This window comes from Brachycentrus maculatus, unplaced genomic scaffold (genome assembly GCF_059751285.1).
Source record: "Brachycentrus maculatus isolate JH-2025_06_01 unplaced genomic scaffold, ASM5975128v1 h1tg000341l, whole genome shotgun sequence".
NCBI lineage: Eukaryota > Metazoa > Arthropoda > Insecta > Trichoptera > Brachycentridae > Brachycentrus > Brachycentrus maculatus.
In genome coordinates, this window is record NW_028281090.1 from 48358 (window position 1) to 64823 (window position 16466).

The window sequence follows — 16466 nt, forward strand, 5'->3', positions numbered from 1 at the left end:
ACAAACAAAATATTGTGAACAGTTTTTCTTTTGTACTCGTCGATTTTTTTCTTTTTCTTTTTACAAGGAATAAGCCGCAAAACTTCTATTTCAGGGGGTTGTCTGGAGTAAGAAAAATAAATATTTCTAGAATTAATTTTGCAAATGTTGGAAATAGAACCCGCAACGTCAGTTTCGCAGTCGAGCGTCTACCCAACTACGACACGATGTTGGCAGTTTATATTTAAATTATCAAAATCCTTAATCTGTTGCATTAATCGCTATCTTGAATTTTGTAAATTTTTTCTTTGAGCTAAAATTAATACGATAATTGAATTTCACCTCCCGTCTTTAGATTCTATACAAAAAATGTGATAATTAAATTTCGTAAACGATTGGCTGTTTTCATTTTCAACCTTAGCTGAAAATTGTTATAATTAAAAATGGCGATTAATGCTATAGGGTTGGAGTAGCAAAAATCAAGATATATAGGTACTATACCAATGATTCGCAGTGTTGATAAAAAAAGAAAACAAATTGGTGTAATTATTTCAGAGTTCTCTAAAAATGATTAAGCTAGAAGTCATAAGCTTATACATTTTGAAACAATAGAAAACCATAAAAAATATTATAATAATAAACCCATTATCAACAATATGACAATGACTAAACTCCCCCTTTTGTCCATGTTCCCATTGATAAAAAAAATAAGAAAGAGCTTCTACCCCCTTCTCTTCCTTTTTATTTACCTTGCGTCTAAGTGACTCTGAAATCTAGCTACGGATTATGTAACACCGCCTATCATGGCCCTACTAGGGACCTTATAAGTTTTAAAGCTTATTCCTATTTGATAGTCGGTTTACTTTTTATGTTAAAAGTTACGTATAGTTTATATTTAAATTAAACCTATAATTTCACGTTCTTCATGAGTGAAAATTCTATTAAAAAACACTCGTGCTTCCTTTTTAGGTCCCGACTTCACAACTCTAAAATTTAGACTTAGCTTTGCATACTGTATTTTATATTGATGCGGAATGCATCGAACACGTGTCATAATAGATTTAAAAAACAAGCGGTGTTAAAAAGTAATTTTTTTTTTTTTTAGATATTATCACAGTGATTCTAAAATCACTAAAAATCTAATAATGAGTAAGATTTTTTTTTCCTTGCGGGAACGATTTTTAGAGATTATTTAGTCTAATTTATTTCGTACGAGTGTGTGATTCGGAAGATGTTTACGGTAACAGGGAAGCAAAAGGTGAAAGGGGTAGGTGCGAGTGCGTACTGAATTATTGAGAATTCGTACGGTTTCCTTACATTGTTAAACATCCTTGAGTTGTGGAGATTGCCCATTGTGGGGTTTTATTGGATTGCGGAGGGAGTTTTTCTCAGTTCGCTGAACCAGATACGATTTGATTGCTGGGGAGCTATGGAGCGTGTGTGTTGAGTGAATTTCAATTGGAATTCTGTTTTGTTTCAAGACGATTATGGAACGTGCCATTTAACAGATATGCCTACTTCGATTTATACTTATACAATTTCTGGATTAGGAGAATACTCGTATTCACCCTGTTTTGCGTAAATCGTTTGTAAAGACCCATTCAAAAAGACAAAGGATGTGAGAATTTTTTTGAAGGATCTTCAACTATATATATATATATATATATTTATATATATTTATATATATATATATATATATATATATATATATATATATATATATATATATATATATATATATATACATATATATATATATATATAAATATATATATATATATATATATATATATATATATATATATATACATATATATATATATATATATATATATATATATATATATATATATATATATATATATATATATATATATATATATATATATATATATATATATATATATATATATATATATATATATATATATATATATATATATATATATATATATAAATATATATAATATATATATATATATATATATATATATATATATATATATATATATATATATATATATATATATATATATATATATATATATATATATATATATATATATATATATATATATATATATATTATACATAACACATGAATTCATGTTAAAATAATGCATGTAGATCAACGTGTTTTTATACTATGTTAGAAGTCTCGGGTTTAATTTCCGGGGGGTCAAAATAAATGTAGTGTTACCGGGGTTGATCACCTTTCCTTCATTTATTTAACGATCAAGATAACACTGCTTGTATACGATCCAGTGTCATATACAATTGTATGGAGGTAGTGCTATCTTGATGGATGAATACACGAAAAAAGGTGATCAGCCCTCGTTTCAAGTGTGTATATTATTATCTTTTTGTTTGGTAAAATATTTTTTTCATTTATTTGTACTTTTTCATACTTCGTTCAAAATAGTCACAAAAATATTTTGGTTTTTTATATATCTTTTTTTTGCAAACCTATCTACGAGGGGAATAGTTTTCTATTAAAAACGATGGGAATGATACATACGTTGTAATTTAGCAATCAATTAATAACAATAAACACCTGATAAACTTCTATAGCACATATATTGTATATCTATTTCCCAATATTTTGTTTTCGAAAACTAGTAGGTACTAAAGTTTGGTGTGCGAATATAGTAAAGACTACATACATAACAATATTATACCACGGATGATATTATAAAAGTTATATTTCAATAATGAAACCGGCCAGTTGATATTCGGGAGTAAAAAATTGTGTTCATTTATAGTTCAGGAAACAATTTTCTCGCTTGTTTCCGTGGTGGCCCAGAAGTAATAATAAATACATATACAACTTATTCCCGAAAGACTGAAGAGTTGGCGCCCCTGTAAACGAAGCATTCCCGCCATTTTTCTCCTACGTACGTTTCCCGCGGGAACCGTAATACGACGGATAACTCTGGCTTTTAGAAGAAATATCCTATCCCTATTTCAAAGAATTATAAGGTACTTGTTATTATAAGATACTCGAAAGTATTTATTATTTTAGTGATATAAGTCAATTAAATTTAATTGTGTATTAATACGTTTTCTTTTTCAAGGGACTCAGTTTTAAATTATCCGTGTTCTATGTAGTTATACAAAAAAGTACGAGTAATCAACCCTAGATATCCTAAACATTACATCTATTTTGCTTGTCTTACCGTTTTTTTACATTTTATTATGTTTTTGTACGTGAAATTTAACCGTGAATGGATTAATATGTATGTATATTCATATTTTTAATTTTCTTTCATTTTACGAAATCATAAAATAATTCAAAGAAATGAAAAATACAAAGACGAATAAACATCTTTTGATGAAACAAATGAATAAATCATTAATTTTCTACCTCTTAGGTACCTATATAATTCTAAAGTCTTAAATTTTATTATTTACTGAGTGAAATTCAAATTCCTATTCCACGAATGATTTTTCACAAAATGTCTGGGAAAATCCAAATTGTAGTAGGAATATTTTCCAATTTCCTTATAAGCAATTCTGAAGGGAAATAAATATTATATTACTGTCTTAAATATATTCGTGGGATGGAATTACGATTGCTGACTTTTGTTTGTAAGTTAGAAATATGAATACACAATTGTGTATTTAAGAGGTTTCCCAAATACGTATATAGTTTATAGATGATCACATTACATAAGAATGAGTGAATTCTTGTGTGATTTCTAGGAATATTTTAATAATAGAAAACCTATGATACACAATTGTATTGACAAAAAAATCATATTTAATTTCTTCGCACACTTGTCGTAAAGTGGCGCTTTCGGTTATCTTGCTTGAAAAAGAATAACGTTTTGTTTGCACATGCGTTCAATATTAATTGATTGGATTTTCGTCGTTTATATCCCAAATTTATTAAATAGAGACCCGTTATATGGAGGTTTTGATGTATAATTTAACTCATGCGACTGAGCAGCTTAGGACGAATAAGCGAATGTTCGCAATAGAGTGTACACATATTTAAGGTTCGCTCAGTGGTGAGAGTATTTTTTTCTTCTATGGTTGACATGACAGATACATTCCATTCTGTAGGGGCATATCTGTGGAATCTATAAATTAGAAAAATCTCCCAATTCCATTGTATTTTGTATTCTTCTGAGTTATTGTGCTCTTTGTAGTTCAAACTTCTTGCTGATGTTTTAGAACTCAATCAAGTGTTCATAATCTAGGTAAAGATTTTGGGCATTTATTTTTTATTACCACTAAAGAATGATATATAAAGAATGATACGCAAGGCTTAAATTTGTATTTTTCTTTGTATTTTATATATGGAAAGAAATAAAATAAAACAGATGTTCCCAATATTTTAAATGTGTCCAAATTTTTATTCACAAAATTAGGGTTCGCTCCACTTTATTACAACCTGTCATGGACTGGTTTAAGTAAGTTTTGAAAAACATATGTATAAAAAAAGAATGTAAGATGTGTTAAGAAGTTAAAGTTAATAAAAACATGTATTTATTATCAAAAATATTTTATTAAGTTTATAATCATTACAATTTTGAGTACATTTGTCAGACTTAAATATTACACAACATTTGAGATTAAATATTCTATTTAAAACTTAAGTTTATAGTACTGATGATTAAACAATGAAAAATTTTCGTGAAAGTCATAATACTTAATCTTAATTCATTATCAGTCTTGAAAGAAATCAACAGTCATCTTATTCCAATAATTTTACTGTACACATAAATCAAATCAACTATGGTTGCCGCATTTTATAGATCGTTTGCTACAGACTCGACAATTGAAAATTTATACACCTATATATATATATATATATATATATATATATATATATATATATATATATATATATATATATATATATATATATATATATATATATATATATATATATATATATATATATATATATATATATATATATATATATATATATATATATATATATATATATATATATATATATATATATATATATATATATATATATATATATATATATATATATATATATATATATATATATATATATATATATATATATATATATATATATATATATATATATTTTTTTTTTTTTTTTTTAAACACATGTAAATATACTACACCATGGTGACTATCGTTGGGAATGCTGCGATACTAAGCAATTGTAATTGATTTTTGTTAAGAACATTTGTCAAAACGCATCAAATTGTAATTTTATGTAAATGCATTTAAATAACACAAATGTAAACAATAACAATATTTCGTTTTTGGACGAAATCCCTCTTTTAGAGTGATTTTTTTGCGAAAGTTGGAGATTTAACAAAATATTTGTTTGTCATTTTAACTTTTTAGCTGTGTTGGATACATTTTATTTTCATTTATTTCTAACAATCAATTCGAAAATCGGAGAAAGCATTGATAATTAAAATTATCTATTTCTATAATACATGTATATCGACTTGTTAATAAAGTATTCCTATAATACGGCAACCATACAATATTTCTAATAAACTTCAATATACTAAAATGTTGATTTGTTTTACGATTTCAATTATTTTAAAGAAATCATTTAAATTTTGTATAACACAAAAATAAAGATTCTTATTTTTCATTATAGTTAAGAAGTTTTTTAAGATTTATAATTTCAGTTCAGTCGGATGAGTTTCAATTAACTTTATTCTTTTATACAAGGAATAAAATTACATAAAAAAAATAACATTTTATTTGGATAAAATATTGTATGCTGATCAGCATCCAAAATGAAGAAAGAACTGGATAATAGAAGAATATTAAAATATTGAATTTCTAGCAATATCAAAAACATTATCTGTGTTTTTACTCTATTAATAATTTATAATTATATTTAAGTATAATCTATTACAAAATGTCCTCTATTGCAAACTAACATATATACATACACACTAATCAGTTTTTTACGAACCTAACTAGCGTTTCGGTTCGTTCAATTTATTCTGAGTCATATTCTGTACCTTTTAAACCATACATATAAACTAAAAAATGTGAGATCAAAATATTACAAATTCACCGAATCATTGACATTCGAGAAGAGACGGAGAATATTTTTTTAAACAATAAACAATGCTGGCTGATCACTAGGTGTGTGGCAAATTTGAACGTAAATATTCACGTTATTCCCAGGCCACGAATGATACACGGCGTCATTCTTATGGATCAAGTACCGTTTCGTGTATTTTCTTTCATCGACGGGTACGATAATTTTCGTGAATTTGTTCTCGCTTTGGAAAGTCACGATAGCGTGAAATTCCTCCTTTTGCGCAGCGGGCAAACAGGGACCCTCGTAACACAGAGTCTTCATGATAATAGAAAATGTCAGATTGAAATGAAACATTCCTACTTTGATAATGAAAATGCAACCGTTCGTGAGCATGCAGACTTTGTATTTGTATCTCGTCATGGCGGCGTTCATCATTTTGTTGGAGAATTTCTCTATGACGATGTTGGCTCGGTTGGACTCCATCCCGGAGATGCTGTGGGCGTTCGACATGTGTCTGAGGAGATTTTGGACCGGGACGCTGCAGAAGCAGATCTCTTCCAGAGGGCACAGGATCATGCCCAATGTGCACACGGATTCGTGCGCAAGGCGAGTCTCTGAAGTTACTTGGGTGGGACATCCCCATCTAGAAAAAAAGCATAATTAAACTTAATTAATGACTAATGAAAGATACTTTTTGTATCACAAGAAATGCTACGAAAAAAAGTTTTATTAAATTTACATGTTTATACAGCGATTAGTATCTACTAGCATAGGGACACGTAAAAGATAACAGTGTTTAACACGTATATTACAATACGTAAAGTAAATACGAGTATAATTATGCAACTATAAATCACACACACTCGTATTTTAAATTTGACATACACACGCACATACCTAGTAATAACCACACCCTCACACACACAATCTTTCTTCTAACCCTTATCCGCACCCAATGGTAAATAGGGCACTGCATTGTATTGACGCAGTGTTGTCTTGATAGTTACTCACATGAAGGCAAGGCAATCACTCCTGCGCTTCAGAGACCAGTCTAGGGTAATATTAAATATATGTTAGAGTAAAATCACTAGTATTTATTATCACCCCCCTACTGGGAATCGAACCTAGGACCTCCAACAAGGCAGCTTAACACGCTTATCATCACACACACAGGCATACAAACATTTTATTTTATTTTTTTTTAAATATCGTTGGTCATTATGTTTAATTATTATTTCTAATTTTTTTTTTATATTATTATAAACGGTTTAGAAGAAATAAATATAAAAAAAATAAAAAGTTGCAATACAAATAATAACGAGCAGTCCCGTGAAGAGGGTCGTGATTCTCAATAGTAATATTACAAAGTCTCAATAAACCTGGAAGTTGTTCAAGAAACTTTATTCTTGCTTTACTATCTTATTGGGGTAATTTGTCCAAATATCTTACGTACGAAAGTCTCTTACCAAAGTTACTTAAATAAAGTTGCCAAATAAAGTTTTGCCCAAATGATTTCCGAACTAAGAACTTATATGTTACATCGGTAGATATTTTACGTTTTCCAATACAAATGAAGTTGAAAACCATTAGTTTACAATATTTTGAGAGTGTCCAAATACTTGTTAAATCTGGATTGTCTCCAATTATAGGAGTATTTTTCAAAAATCACTAATTATAATAAATATTTATGATTAAAAAAAAAGTACGTTAGGAGTCTAAAATAACTGAAACCTTTTATTGTTTAATTGGAAAGTTTCGATTTATATATCGTAGTCGTACAGGAGAATGTGACCAACCAACAAAACGTAAAATGTTCAGGAGGGCCATTTAAGTCACTTTCGCTTGGCGAGAAAATAAACATCAATGCAGTTAGTCATTTTTATTAAGGCAATATATTATACATCCATGTCAAAAATATTTTGGGATTTTTTCAGGGCAATATTAAGCTAGTAAAATATCAAATAGTCAATGATCACGTTTTTGTAAAAAAATGCACTTGGTCACTTTCTCCTGTATGATTACGATATGTATATGTATTAAAAAAATCGCATTTTTATGTGAAACATTGTGTACTTAAGGTTATTAGTACGAAAATTTACATAAACCGCATTATTTTTTTTGATAACACAAATTTCACACACCTTTGATCAACCTACAAATACCTAATCAAGTATTTTCTAGAAATGCATACCCTGTGTTTTGGTCCCATGTTGAATAATTCAACCTATGAGCTTTTGGGGTTACATTATAAAAAAAAAATACAAAAAAACAAATAATGAAACTGTTGAATTTTAAAATGCGGTTTTTGAAAAATGTTAGAATATACTAGTATTAACATTATCCTGTACCTACTATATATCTCTCGATTGTGTTTCATTATTTTATTTAAAAATTTAATACGCCTATTCATTCGATCATTTGAATAAAATTTACGCATCAATTAAAAAATATCTTGTAATAACCTTATCATGTATGAAATGCCAATTTTAAATTATTTTAATGATATTGGAATAAAATCATTGAAATATAATTAGCGGATGTTATGAGATCATCTATATGGAGATAAAGATCTATTGAACACCTGATTATAATGAATAGACCTTTAGTCGCTGCACATTTTCTTTATAATTATGACGTGGTATTCTCGAAAATTACTATTGCGTATTACGAATCAAATGCGAATGTGTAGTTGTTCTTATGTTTAATACTTATAATTTAACAATTTAAACGTCAGTTGTGCAAGAAAAAATATAAACAACCTTTGATTAGTTGATGTGAGATGTATTATATATAACAAGGAGATCTATCTCATATATTTAACTGCGCGTGAAGGTAACAAATAGCAAATAGCAAATGGCAATGGGCAGGACATATTGCAAGACAGGAACAAGATAAACCCCAAGAATTTTACGATGAAGACCTTGGGAGAACAAAAGACGGAAGACCCAAAAAGAGATGGTCCGACGACATAGAGCACTTGTGCATTACAGGAATTTTACCGTCCGGCAGTCCAGTTAGCATGATAAAACGGATTATTAGCTTGGATTGGCTTGTGCTTTTGGCCGTCTTCCTTCGGTTCGGCGAGCTTGATCGGTGCGTGTTAATTCGATCACGTTAAACTGTCGTAGTCGTTTTTATTTTAAAAAGACTGCCGGACGGAAAAATTCCATGTAGTGCACAAACGCTCATAGTCGCTGTGGGGGGTAAAAAAAATGGTTGCAAGTAGCAACCGACCGGAGGAAATGGAAAGGGGAAGAAGCCTATATCCAGCAGTGGAGGTCAGAGGGCTCATGAAGAAAAATAAAGTTTTGCGTGATGACTATAATGGTAAACTAACCTTTGATTTCTGCAGGGTAAGTACAGGTCTCGCAGGATTTTCGCAACGGCAGCGCACGATGCGCCTGGAGGCGGAGCGCGGCAGTACGGGCAGCGCGAAAGCTTTCGAGCGCATGTTCCGCACCATAAACTTCCGCATCGTGAGCACGCACTTACTCCAGCGTTCTGTGAAAAAACAAATCTATTAAAAAAACAATCAATTGTACTTTCAGGTTCATAAAATATATAGGCAGAGAGCATAAAACTCCTCATACATTCCCGCGATTATTTCGACCCCTGACCGCCGGGTCAGGGGTCGAAATAATCGCGGGAAGTATTTGACATACCTGAAGTTTTCCCCGGTCTTACTCTGCTCTTTTTTCAAACCACTTTCACCTCGTAAATTTGTTTCACAGTTTTTTCTTCACTCATACGTTCCACATGTATAAACCATCTCAACACACCTTTCTATGCTAGCAATGATGACTGATCTATACGAGCAATGATGACTGATCATCTCAGCTCCATCCCGTGTATTGTGATTTATAATATTAGTTACCGTTTATTAGTTACTGTTATCAGTCGAATGCGGTGCGTTTTTTTTGCTTTGGGTATATAATAATAATAATGATGATGATAATACTAATAATAATATTAAAAAAAAAATAAATAAAGCATCTGCAGCCGCTTACCTGAAGTGGGTTCATGCAAATATTGCATTCCGACAGCAGAGATACAATCTCAGTGCAGTTCTTGCATTTGCATTCGTGATTTTCATCTTGGCTTTGAGCTCCTGTAAAAATAATAAAGACTCGTTTATTGATTGTTACATTTTAACATCCGTTCATTTTGTTGTACTCGACTGCAAAACTGGCTTAGCGGGCTTGGTTTTCTTCAATTGCAAAATGAATTGTAGATATAAAGGGTTTTTCAATAGGTGCGCTCAAACTTTGACAACATTATAACGGCTATATTGGTGCAGTAACAATTTGACAGGAATGATCATTTTATCTTGAAATTTTACATAGAATGTTACATGGAAATCTTCAAAATCAGAGCCTTTGTCTAACGTTCTTTACAATTTTGGGAAAAAATGATCTCAAGTGATGAGGCTCATTTCTGGTTGAATGGCTTCGTAAACGAGCAAAATTGTTGGATTTGAAGCAACGAATATCTACTCTGCACTCTGAAAATGTCACTATTTGGTATGAATTTTGGTCCGGCGGAATCATCGGTCCTTATTTCTTTGAAGATGAACTACGCTCACTGTTCAGTGGCATCAGATATCGGACGACAGTAAAAAACTTTTTGTGACTTATATATACTATAAGTCACAAAAATGATACTAGAATATACTAGAATAGAATATAAAAGGTAACATTTGATGAAATTGAATTTTTTTTATTACACGCTGTTTTTGTATTAAAAAATAAGTTTTTCTTCGAAATAAATGTATAGTTTAAAAAAAAAGTTTTATTGAAAGGTAGGGAGTTTAAAAGAGATGTCTAATATTGGTCCACCAGGATGCGCCATCTATAGCAGAGCCGTGGTAGACATTTGGTCGAAATTATGTTCCGCACATAATGTCCTTGCTTGTTAATTAAAACATAAAATAACACAATTGCGGCAATACCACTTAAACATCTTAAATTATTTCATTTAGAGCAGTCTAAATTAATTGTGTGTTTTTCATGTCTTTCGTGTATGTTTGTTCGTACTATCCTATCTTGACATTTGAATTCATTTAAAAAATAACACATTTTTATCTATAATAAGACTACAGTGCAATGGAAAAATAACACACAGATACATATGCAATATATATATATATATATATATATATATATATATATATATATATATATATATATATATATATATATATATATATATACATATATATATAATATAAACATATATTGTTTGTTTACAAAACGGTAAAACAGTGTCATTATTATCAATAAAGGAAATTGCGTCAAATTAGACAAATATCCATTGAAAACTGTGATACTTATATCTTGGTATATTGATATATCACATTTGTAATAAATATCACGAAAGGGATTAAAATAAAGCTATTTGCAATATCTTAAAATAACTGTAACTTAGTTTTGTTGCGTTTGAATTTGAAATTACTGAAGAATAACAAATATGTCAAGGAATGGAAATTTGATCTCTCATGAGAAAAGCAAATCAAAAATCGTGAACGGAAAAGTTTTCACAAAATATTTTAGTGCACATAGTGAGGTTTCAAGTGTAAACTGAAATGATTTGAAAAAAATAATTTTTACTTCTTAAGGATACTGCGTTGCCCAATTCAACAATAAAAAACTGATGTTTGTGAAAAGTGAGAAAGGTCACGTCAGGAGTCGGAATAATAGGCGAGTATGTATGAGGTGATACATGAATGTGGAAGAGGCGAAGATTATGTGCAAAGATCAATTGGTATGAAGTTATTTTTTCTCTGCCTACCCCTGCGTAAGCGGCATGATGGTTAGTAAGTTTTTAAGTTCTTTTTTGTCATCATCCCGACATTTGTTATTCAAGCAAAGAGTTTATCATATGGTATAATTCTATCATTTCATTATCATCTTTTAGAATTAAAGTATAATTGCAACTTAAAGCAATGCTAAAATATGCTTACCGTCTGCATCGCTGATAACGACGCTTATCGGTCGCAGATTCTCTCTTGCATTCATTTCTCTTTCTCGATCCCGTATTTCATCAGGAGAGTCAAGGAGCAGGTTGAGTAACTGTTGGAAAATGAAATTGAATAAATTAAAAATAAAAAATAAAATATAAATATCATAAATTTGCAAATATTACTACTATCGAGGTAATGAAAAAAATTATATTATAAATAAAAAAAGAAAGAATGAACGATACTGTTAGTCTTAAAAACAATGGCAGGAGTGGTGGTTTCAATTCATCAAAGACAAATTTTCAGCACAAAAAATCGCATTCGGGAACAAATCTGTGCCAATTCAAATAAAGTTTGGTATTTTTAATAGGTAGATGAATTAAAAATAATTAACTTTATAAAATTAAACAACTTTGTTTCAACCACTTTTTTTTACTATTAGTACACTTTAACCTACCTGTTTCGACAAGAACCTAGTCATCATCAGGGTTTATTAAATTCTAAAACATTAAAATACTTTATGTTTTATTAATTACATTCCCTTACCAAAAACTTAAAAATTCCACACACTCCGTAAAAACTCCGTAAAAAATAAGAAATAAATCCTTTAGGAATTTTTACGGAGTGTGTGGAAGTTTTTGGGAAGGAAATATAATTAATTATGAGAATTTTCATGTTTTTTTTGTGTTTTACAATTTAGTAACTCCTGATGATGACAAGGTTCTTGTCGAAACCGGTAGGTTAAAGTGTACTAATAATAAAAAAGTGGTTAAAACAACGTTGTTTAATTTTATAAAGTTTATAAAATGTGCCAAAGTATCTGCGAAATAAAATGCAAGAAATAATTATAATAAATTTTATGGATAGACCACGGATGGGTCAAATAAAAACAAATCATGTAAAAAAAATGGTTTCACCAATTTTGGTAAAAGTTAAAATCTTAAGAAAAGTGATGATAAGATCATTCAATAAATGTGTGGGAGATAAAAATCAAAGCAAAAACAAGCCTTTCAGAGAATTAAAGTTTTTTTTCCTTTATGTTAAAAATTATTCGAAATAGAATTTATAACAAATACACAAGATTTATTCGAATATAAGTGTGCACACAAAACATTTATTCAACTATACAAACTATGGATTACAATGTTTTTTTTAAAATTTGATATGTTTTTATTGGATATTTCTTAGCTCTTATGATTTTTTTTTATTTGCTAAAGAAGTATACAAAAATTAATAAATTCATATCAGTAATTAACATTTTTTGTTGTTGCGGAAGCCCACCAAGTTACCTTACATATCGCTCACTCCTTTCAAGAACGTCATAAATCAAAAATCGTCAATTTTCAGTTATGCGTGTTTTCGGAATGCCCAGAAAATGTACTATATCCCAGAAAAAGAGGCATATTTTTAACTGAATATTTACCCGCTTCAGGGCGGAAAGTGTTGTTTTTGCATTTTGAAGAAAAGGTGTTGATTAATTATTTTTTTTAATTTACTAAATATTTTTCAAATAGAGAAAAAATCTTCTTGTTTTACTTAAAAAGATCTGTTGCACATTAAAAAGTTCAGTAAGTGGCTTGATATGTATTTTTAATACATTGTATTATATTTTTAACCTTTAAAAACGTTCTCCTGAAAAATCAAGTATTTTGATTTATGACGTTCTTGAAAGGAGTGAGCGATATATTATATATGTGTCTTATCGATGGAGTATGACATACTTATTCAAAAAAATCCATTTTGATAACATATAAAAAAAACGCTATTTTACAATTTTTTATAAAATGAACTGTTGACTCACTCAAAAAATTAAATTGAATTAACGTGTATCTAAGAAAAAGCTATTTAATAAAAAAATAACATACAAGCCCCATGAATCCATATTAATGAATAAAAATGAATGTATGTACAATGTTATAAGAATATATCATCTTTACCTATAAATAAATTTAATAATAATAAAACCCTTATCCGCACCCCAATGGTGCATAGGGCACTGTGTCTTATAAACGCAGTGTTATCATGATCGTTTTACTTATGAAGGAAAGGTGATCAGCCCTCCGCTTCAGGTACCAGTCCATGGTAATATTGAATAAATATCACAGTGAAAAAATCACTTATATTTATTTTACCCCCCTTGGGAATCGAACCCGGGACCTCCAAAACGGTAGCCGAGCGTGCTGATCATTACACTACGGAGGCGGACACTAATTTAGTTTATGCAAAAAAAAACATTAAATGTTGATCTAAGTGTTGGCTTGGTTTAATATTCGGGAGATGTTTGAAACGTTGATTAAAACTAATATCAGAGTATCAGAGATGCGCTGCGCGCTGTAGAGAATCTCTTAGAACAAAATGTTGATGAGAAGAAAAAACTTCTAATGGACGTATATGGAAGTTTGTGATTAAACTTCATAACAGCTTCAGGACTGCCGAAAAGAAAATGAAAGTTCAACGGATCTTTCTTACAATACTTATAGCTTACGATAAATAGTTTAGGCAATAAATATAATTATTATTCAATGTGTGTTTGTACATCATTACCGAAATTAATAGGATATATTTTATATTTTTATTCACAATTCTACTAAAGAGGTAATTTTTTGTCACTCTTTTCTACATCTAATGGTGCAAAAGGCACTGCATTGTATATAAAGTATTATTAAATGAATATTCGAGATTGGACGGGGATCAGGACCTTATAATATTAATTAACTTTGTTTTCACCACTTTTTTTATTAATACAATTCAACCTGCCGGTTTTGACAATACCTTGTCATCATCAGGGTTTATTTTAAACCCAAAACATTAATACTCTCACCAATAATCTCAATACTTCCACACACTCCATAAAAATCCTAAATGTTTTGTATAAAAAAAAACATTTAGGATTTTTATCGAGTGTGTGGAGAGAAAGTTTTTGGAGAGAGTATTTTAATGTTTTTAATGTTTTTGATTTAAAATAAACCCTGACATGACAAGGTATTGTCGAAACCGGTAGGTTGAATTGTATTTGTAAAAAAAGTGGTGAAAACAAAGTTAATTAATTTTATAAAGTTTATAAAATGTGCCACAAAGTATCTGCGGAAAACATTCAAGAAAAGGGGATTAGGACCGTTGGGGCGCTGTTTAGAGCTTCCCAAGACAAGGACAATCAATTACATATCTTATAATAAGTGATAGTCGTAATTATAAATAAAAACGTCAGGGGGACTTGACCTGACACGAACAGAAGAAGATTATTTCATCATTGAATCCGTAAAATAATACAGGTTTTGGAGGAATAAAATTAATTATCTCCAAAAATCGAATAAAAAGTATGAATTTTTTGTTACTTACGTATTGCGGGAACGGCGTATCCATTCTATTTAACAAAAGTACTACACGCGGAATAAAACACTGTCTTTCACGATAATCTAATTCACAATGCCTCAGATTTTCGCAAAAACTTGATTAGATTTCAGTATCAGTCGAGTGATTCACATAGAGTCGATTTGTAAGATATATTCGATAATGTCGTCACTTGAAGTACGTATTATCAAAAAAATAGTGCGATAATCTTTTCGACTTAGATTATTATTTACACTTTTTCAAGTACCACTTAAAGAATCACAAATTTAACCTGAATTCTCAAATTCTGATGCACAAATTATAAATTTTAATCACTGACCAATAATAACGACGTTACTTGTAAGGATATCAATTGTAAACTGTTTGCGAAATGTTCATTTTCGTTATCTTTTATACCCCACAGAACGGATAATGAGTCATGACTCATTACGGCCCTGTAGGGTGACCGCAGGGGTCGGTAACCATTTAGCAGGGAGCCGTTTATTCATAATATACATATTTTTCAGTAGTGCATTTAATAAAGGCAATAAATGTATGTTTTTATTTAACTATGCAACCTACATATTTTTAAGATAAAATGTATATTATCAACAATTTAAACTCAGTATTATTAAGACATTACTTTTCCAATTGTTAAAATAAATCGAAGGCTGAATTATCGTATTCAATAACGTGAACAAAATTTATATTTTGTTTTAAATTATAAATAAATTTTATATAAAATAATGGGAATAACCCGCAAAGCCTCAATTTGAGAGGCTTGTTTGCAGGTAGGAACTATTATTTATTGACTTGACGTTTATTTTGTAGAGCTCCATATTAATACTTTAAATATTTAATTAAAAACTGATTTTAGTCTACTAATTTTTTTATTTTATTTTTAAAAAACGTAAAAACAAAAAAAAACCTTTCTAATTGTTAGGCTAGTTTAATACTTATGTCACATAATTTTAGTTTTTATGTTTTAAAAAATTATAAAAACATTTTAATAGAATCAAATTCGTGTTTTATTCAAATATTTTAAGAATACTTACAACACTTAGATCGATTAAATTTATTGAAGACAAATCTTATAATTTATTTTGCAATGGCGAGATTCGAACCCCTGACACCAGTCTTGCGAGTCTCCAAACCGCTTCACGGTACGACACTTATCGCATATAAACTAATTGTCAG

The 16466-nt window shown here is 29.4% G+C and overlaps 2 protein-coding genes across 2 annotated transcripts in view; one reads left to right on the forward strand and one right to left on the reverse strand.

The window, feature by feature from the left end:
* The window catches only part of LOC148303890 (adenylate cyclase type 2-like), a gene marked incomplete at its 3' end in the record, with an annotated part of 95725 nt that overhangs the window by 37237 nt on the left and 42022 nt on the right, over positions 1-16466 (forward strand). The window lies entirely within an intron of this gene.
* On the reverse strand, positions 1301-15583 carry LOC148303891 (uncharacterized). The gene is made up of 6 exons (XM_088269209.1): positions 15279-15583; positions 11943-12051; positions 9991-10091; positions 9321-9484; positions 6200-6626; positions 1301-1375 (listed from the first exon to the last, which is right to left on the reverse strand). Exons 1-6 carry the CDS (start codon positions 15300-15302, stop codon positions 1301-1303), a joined length of 900 nt encoding a protein of 299 aa, XP_088125335.1. The 5' UTR covers positions 15303-15583.